The sequence below is a fragment of the Talpa occidentalis genome, unplaced genomic scaffold (assembly GCF_014898055.3).
Source record: "Talpa occidentalis isolate TD23 unplaced genomic scaffold, MPIMG_talOcc4v2.1 talOcc4.13, whole genome shotgun sequence".
Taxonomy (NCBI): Eukaryota; Metazoa; Chordata; class Mammalia; order Eulipotyphla; family Talpidae; genus Talpa; species Talpa occidentalis.
In genome coordinates, this window is record NW_023601322.1 from 56,631,375 (window position 1) to 56,638,561 (window position 7,187).

Genomic DNA, 7,187 nt, shown 5'->3' on the forward strand with positions numbered 1-7,187 from the left:
ACCTTCTGCCTTGTCTTCCTTTCTCTTCTTTCTCTGCTTGCTTTCCCATAGAAATTATGGTCTCAGTTTGAAAGGTTCGATTCAAACCTCCTAGTTACCTACCTAGGGAACAAGAGATGCTGAGCAATTCAATTCACTAGCACTAGAAGATTTTCCTCTGGACAGTAGAAACGTGACCATCAGCTCAGACTAACAGTTTTGGGGGTGATTTCCATGAGGTAAGTAACTTTGAGGATTATTTGCCAGTAAACCATGGGTTATTTGAAAATCTGATTCTCATCTTATTTATTGGGTAGTTAATTCAAACCAGGGGCATATTAGGGACTATAGAGGTAAATATAATTCAGTATCATAATTTTAGTTTTAAATCAGCATTACTTATGTGAATTTTGTAAGCTTCAATATAATTTCTCCTCTCTATTGACTATCAGAATGCAGGTGATTTTTCTGCTCAGGAAAAGTCTGTACAGGTTCATTTCAATATAAATGTTCAACAAAATTCTCATTGTTGAAAAATGTCTTCACTTGTTTAATTTTGAAATAATTATCAACATAGTTTGTTTGTAGTATTCCAAGTCCTCAGGTAATTCATGAATTTCTTTAAAGATAGTTTAGTTGGAAAACCCTATCCTAGTCTAAGAAATGGTTAAATTGTGCTTTTTAAGATATTACTGGAGGCAGAGAGGACAGGAATTATGTGTGGCCTTCCAGACATTTACGAGTTCAAAAATAATGAAAATTGCATACAAAAACAGATTTCTGATTTCAAATAGTATTTGATGTCAAACTATTATATACCTAATGCTAAGAAGTATAGGTTTTAAGGGTAGGGATGGGCTAGAGAATATCTCAGTCTAGCTTTGCTGTGAAGGTGATCACACTATAGTCTGATTTCAGAATAAAGGATGGTCTTTGATTTCCTACCTGTCTAAAAATTCCCCAAAATATATTACTTTAGAGAAAGATTATTAGAGGCTTTAATTGAAAAAAAAAAAAACTGTGGAATAGGAAACACTTATACATGCAACATGGGTGAAAATTGATTCAGCTATGATGATTTGCACCCCATATCAGCAGAGAAATTAGGGGGGTGCTCAGAGAGGTTATTTCTATATGTCATTCACATTTGACCACCTTAGTTTATTTGAATAATTAGAAATTAATGTGATCTGGAAGGACAAATTTATTTTATGCTTCAAAAGGTCAAAAAATAACAATGTAAAATGAACTCCAGAGTATTGCACACTGTAAACAAACAGTATGAGTGTCAATTAATTGAGAAATTTTACTTTGTTCAACCAGGTTGCAATTTAGTGTAGATACTGCACATGGAAAAGTATTTAATACCAGTATATATAATTTATGTACATAGTCATACATATAATTTCTATGTATATGTATATAATTTGCACGTATATGTGTACAGCATGTTGAAAATTACTAAAATAAAAAATTATGCATACACATATAAATAGTTATTATGTGAGGAGTTGGAGTAATTCAGTTGATTCCTTTCTATATTTTTATTTTTCAGATATTCTTTAATGTTGCTTTACAGCTTTGCTATTTTATCAATGCAGAGCCTAAGTCAACACTAACAGTGGAAAGATATTCTTAAAATCTGAGGAATTATGGCTCTTCTAAATTCCCCTCTCCCTTTGTTCAATGCTAGGGAGATCTCTAGGGCCTCATTAGTGTGTTTCAGTATCAGAAACACTCATGGTCAGGACTGCAGTTATCTATGTTCCAAAAGGGAGATTTTTAGGTCCACTTGTCTCTCTTGGGCCTTACCATTCCTCCAGGACCAATAGCAATCAATGTTCTTGGTCTCTATTAACCATGTACATCTTCTGAATTTATAGTAAATTAGTGAGTCAAGTCCTCCAAGGAGCTTATTCTTATTAAACTTCTGATGGACAGGGCTTGACAGGCATTTTTCTCTCTCTTGATCACGTGGATTGCTTGCTGAATGCTGGCTTCTAATTTCCCCAGTGGTTTAATACAATGGGACAGAAAAAGGCAAAAAGGGAACCAGGAAACACATCCAGAAAACACCTGGTAAAAACTGTGATGTAAAGCTAGTAATAATTCAAGAATGTAAAGTTAAGATACACTGTGGGTATCATGAGAAAAACCATGACTGAGAACTTATAACTGGCATGCCATAATGTTGGCAAAGATGAAAGTGTCCCTGGTATGAATTTCTCAAGAACCAGCCAATGGCTTTCAGCTTTCATGACTTCCCCTGTCCTTTCCTCACAATGTATTTTTACTTTCATGTTCTGGGAATAGGGGAGAAGTCGAAATCCAGAGTTCTTAACCAAAAACAACTCTTCCCTTTTCTCCCTTACTTTTTAAAGAAAAGAATATTCTTATATCATTGTTCATTTTTGTACAATATTCCATTTCTTCCTTTAGGAGTAGTTGCCATAGTTCTCCCATCACCATAGCACCCTTGAGCCATAGTACAAAGATTATTCTTAAAGTGCATCTCTGACCACACATATTATAAAGGTTCTCAATTTACTTCAGTTCTAGATTGCTTGAAGGTAAACAAAATGCATTATACATTCTTTGATGTCTTTTAAAGACTTAAACTGGATTCACACAGTGTACCTGAGAAAAAAAAAATTTAAGATTTTTATTTATTTATTTATACAAGCACTGGGTACAGTCAGAAGCACAGGAAGGTGAGAGAATTCACCAGAGCCAGAGCGGGGAACAGAACAGGCAGACCGACAAAGTACACTGCTGAGGGGAGCAGCAGGCGCACCAGGAGAGGTCTGTGTGCCATGTGGGAGCCTCGCCCCACGCTGTAGAGGCTGCAGGCAGCTTTGCAGCCCAGAGCTCAACTGCTGCGCCACAGGGGAGGCCCCTGAGAAAATATTTATTGAATAAAGAGATTAATGCCTTCTTCACTTCACTTCACTTCATTATCACTTTTCTGAGTCATGAGACCATGAGGAACTTTCTTAACCTCTTTAAGTCATTTTTTTTTTTATTTTCAATATTGGAGGCTTTCTATAGTATTTTACTGTATTATTGAGGAATACAAATTAAATAACATTTATGAATCACTAAGCACCAAGGACACTATTAATGAGTTTTACTATTATTTGCAGGTGAGTACATATAAAGACAACATCTGTACTTTTGCTTATTTGCTATTGCACTTGAATATTTTCTCAGTTATTTCTAGTTTTTCCTCCAGATTATGTTTATTGAGATAAATTAGGTTTAATCTCTCAAATATTTCTAACTTGGATTTTATTCAAATCTGGGGAGCTTGGTTGCATGGGGCTATATCAGGCCATTGTTTTCTGGGAAAGGGGAACTCCTAGACAATGCACTCCAGTAGCAATCTGATCAGAGACACAGAGGTAATTTTAAATTTTCTAGTAGCCACAGACATTAAAAAATGTAAAAGAAGTCCAGGTAAAACTAATTTTAATCCATTTTAAACAAATATATCCAAAATATCAATAGCAATATAAAAATGTCAGTGATATATATTGAATATCTTTTTTATATTAAGTATTTGGTTCTTAATGCACTTTGTGCTTTCAGCCCATCTCCTGTTCAGAAAATCATGTTTCAGGTCCTCAACAGCCTCATGCGACTTGTGGCTACCATACTGGACAGTGGAGGTCTATATGATGCTGACAGAAACTGTCCAACTAACCCACCAGTTCATAAGTATGGTAAAACACAATTTAACTGATAGGTGCACATGAATACTTAAGCTTCAGGTTTAAGCAGAAGGGGATATTTTCTAGTATCATTTAAGTAGTTGTTTTTCCTTTCCTATTAATAATTCATTTGTTAGTTTTTGCTTCAATTTCACTGATCAGATCACTGAGTTGCATATTATTAATCAGTGGTTTTCTTCTGAAAGGAGGGATATAAACACTTAACCCTTAAACATTTTTTTCCTGTGACTGTATTCTTCTATCAATTCTTTGATTGTTTTTTAGATCTCAGAGCTCTTTTTCATTCAACATAGAATCATTATTTTAAAATGTCCAACACCCAAAACATTAAAATTATATAATGCACACATGTATCAAGAATAGTATAATTAACTAAAGTCAATCAAACTTACTATTTTTTCATAGGTAAAATATTTGTTCTTGATTAGTGATTTTTAAATTGAATTCTAATTGTGAGACTTAGAATCTCACAAGAAGTTAAATATGTGGAAAGCATTTCCTCTCTTCCTTACCCATCACTCTATCCCTATTCATTCAATCAGATAATTCAATTTTTATCTATTTAATTGTATTATTCTCAATATAAGATTGTGACTGACAGATATATGTTTCTCTATATATATATTATGTGTAGTGTATGTGTAAATATGTATATACATATATATGTGTATGTATGTATACATATGGGTATATATACATGCATATACACATACATGTATGCATACATATACATATATACATACATATATACACATACATAAATATACAAATACATACAGACACATGCTGGAATTCTTCCTCTAATATAGGAGTCTTAGCACTGTCTGTAGAATAAGAAAGGAATATACATGGAGCAGAGAAAGAGAAAAAACATAAAATTGTTACATTGTGATATCTAAGAGCAAAGGTAATTGTCAGGAAATTAAGCATATCCTCTTGAATGTTTGATGATATGGTTTGATATAGGATAATCTTGCAAAGGCGGTCTTCCAAAAAATTACAAGTTCCAAACTTCATGAAGGGAGTCATACTTAGGACCCAAGATTAAAGCCTAATTTCTCAAAGCAGCCTTGTTAGTTGGAATTAATTCCAAGAAGTATTAGAAAAATGGGGAAATTATAAAATGAGATGATTAATTTGTTTTCATTTGCCCATGTCTATATCATAGAGATTTAAGCAAGCCAACTATTTATCTTTTGTTTAAAGTATTATATCCTTTTTTTGTTTGTTTGTTTGTTTTGTAGCCTACAGAACTATGGAGTGGGGCAATTATTCCATGTATGACGACTTTGTCCTCTTGGGCTTATTCAGCAACAGCCATTTCCCCTGGCTTCTCTTTGTCCTTATTCTCTTTGTCTTTGTCATCTCCATAGCTAGCAACACCATAATGATCATTCTCATCCATATAGACTCCCGACTCCACACCCCCATGTACTTTCTACTTAGCCAGCTCTCCCTCATGGACATACTCTACATTTCTACCATTGTACCTAAGATGTTGGTTGACCAGATGGTTGGGCAGAGATACATTTCTTTTGCAGGCTGCACAGCCCAGCATTTCCTCTACTTGACCTTGGCAGGGGCTGAGTTTTTCCTGCTGGGACTCATGTCCTATGACCGCTACGTTGCCATCTGCAATCCTCTACACTACCCTATCCTTATGAGCCGTAAGGTCTGCTTGTTCATTGTGGGAGCAGCCTGGGTGGGAGGGTCTATAGATGGCTTCCTGCTCACCCCAGTCACCATGCAGTTTCCGTTCTGTGCCTCTCGGGAAATAAACCACTTCTTCTGTGAAGTTCCTGCCCTGCTGAAGCTCTCCTGTACTGACACATCAGTCTATGAGACGGCCATGTATGTATGCTGCATCATGATGCTCCTCATACCTTTTTCTGTTATCTCAGCCTCTTACACAAAGATTCTTATCACTGTCTATAGAATGGGTGAGGCAGAGGGGAGGCGCAAGGCAGTGGCCACCTGCTCCTCACATATGGTGGTTGTCAGTCTTTTCTATGGGGCTGCCATGTACACTTATGTGCTGCCTCATTCTTACCATACCCCTGAGAAAGATAAGGCTGTGTCTGCCTTCTACACTATCCTCACTCCCTTGCTCAACCCACTCATCTACAGCCTCAGGAACAAGGATGTCTCAGGGGCCCTGCAAAAGGCTCTGGGAAGATGCTTGTCTTCAGGAAGAGTAACCAGCTTCTAAAGAAACTGTGTTTGCTGATAGAGGTTTGAAGAAAAGGGTATTGAACTTTTTCATCACCTTTGGATTTAAATATTTTCTTCATGGAATCTTAACAAGTCACAAAATGTACGACATTCATGAAATTTCATGAAATTTGAAAATCTCACTATAGGATTTTGAAATCTGATCATATTTGGAAAGGTATGAGCGTTCTGAACAATGGGCTTCTTGGGATAGTATGGGGATAAAGTTGAGGTTTCAGTAGTCACCTCACTGCTTTCTACAAAGTACACATTCCATGGGACACCATGCTGTTGTCTGTTTCCTGAGGGGTTATTCATGACAAAGGAAATGTTCACTTACGCTACCTCTGACTTCTCATCATCTGTCTTTATATAGTCTACAAATTGACCTCTTCAATGAAATCAACCTATCAAATACTATTTCAATTCTATTTTAAATGATTTTTAAATATCTAATTTGTTTTTCTACAAATGATGATTTTTTTCTCTCATTCCATTCTTTAAATTCAATCAAAACAGTATGATTAATCTTCTTACTTGAATATTATTATGACTTGGAAACACAATATTGCACATAAACTTTGGCGACCAGTTTCTTTACAGTTTCCCTTACTGTTTAGAAAAATCCATCCCAGTACAATGAACTCAGTGCTTGAAAAATATTGCCTGGGTCATTGGTAAGCATGGATGGCTCCTATGTTTTCTATCCTTCATTGTCCCAATCTTCTAATATTATTAAATAGGAGCAAATCAGGCAATTTCAAAAGCACATCTATTTCACTGTATTTAAATTCTCTAATAACCTTATATTTCATTTTCATACAAAAGAAGGGACTCTTAAAATTTTTATTTTATTCTTTTAGAAATTAATATGCATTACTCACTTTTTCTACTTTTATAAAATTTTAACTTATTTATTAATTTCAATAATTGCATATTAACCAATATTCTTCTGAATTAGAATATTTTGTTTTTACTTCTTTTTTATGCTTTTCCCCATTTGATTAAAACATTATATTGTAAATCCGCAGAATTTCCACCTTTCTACTTTTGTATCTTGGAATTCACTTGCATTATATTTCATCATTTTAGAAAGAAATACACTGCATTACAAATAGCAAATGTAATTATATATAAGCTCATTTTTTTAAATCTTTATGTATTGGGGTGATTTAAATGTACATAGACAAGTAAGTTTGGAGTTGACATATGTTTTTAGAAAATCCACTGTTTCTATGGGAAAGAAAAGGAGAAATATCTTATTAT

At 34.7% G+C, this 7,187-nt stretch overlaps 1 protein-coding gene across 1 annotated transcript; it reads left to right on the forward strand.

Annotated features, from left to right (window-relative positions):
- The first annotated feature begins 4,965 nt into the window (after positions 1 to 4,965).
- LOC119242672 (olfactory receptor 2T27) lies at positions 4,966 to 5,919 on the forward strand. Its single transcript, XM_037508187.2, has one exon. The coding sequence runs from the start codon at positions 4,966 to 4,968 to the stop codon at positions 5,917 to 5,919; it is 954 nt and encodes a 317-aa protein (XP_037364084.2).
- Positions 5,920 to 7,187: the final 1,268 nt, after the last annotated feature.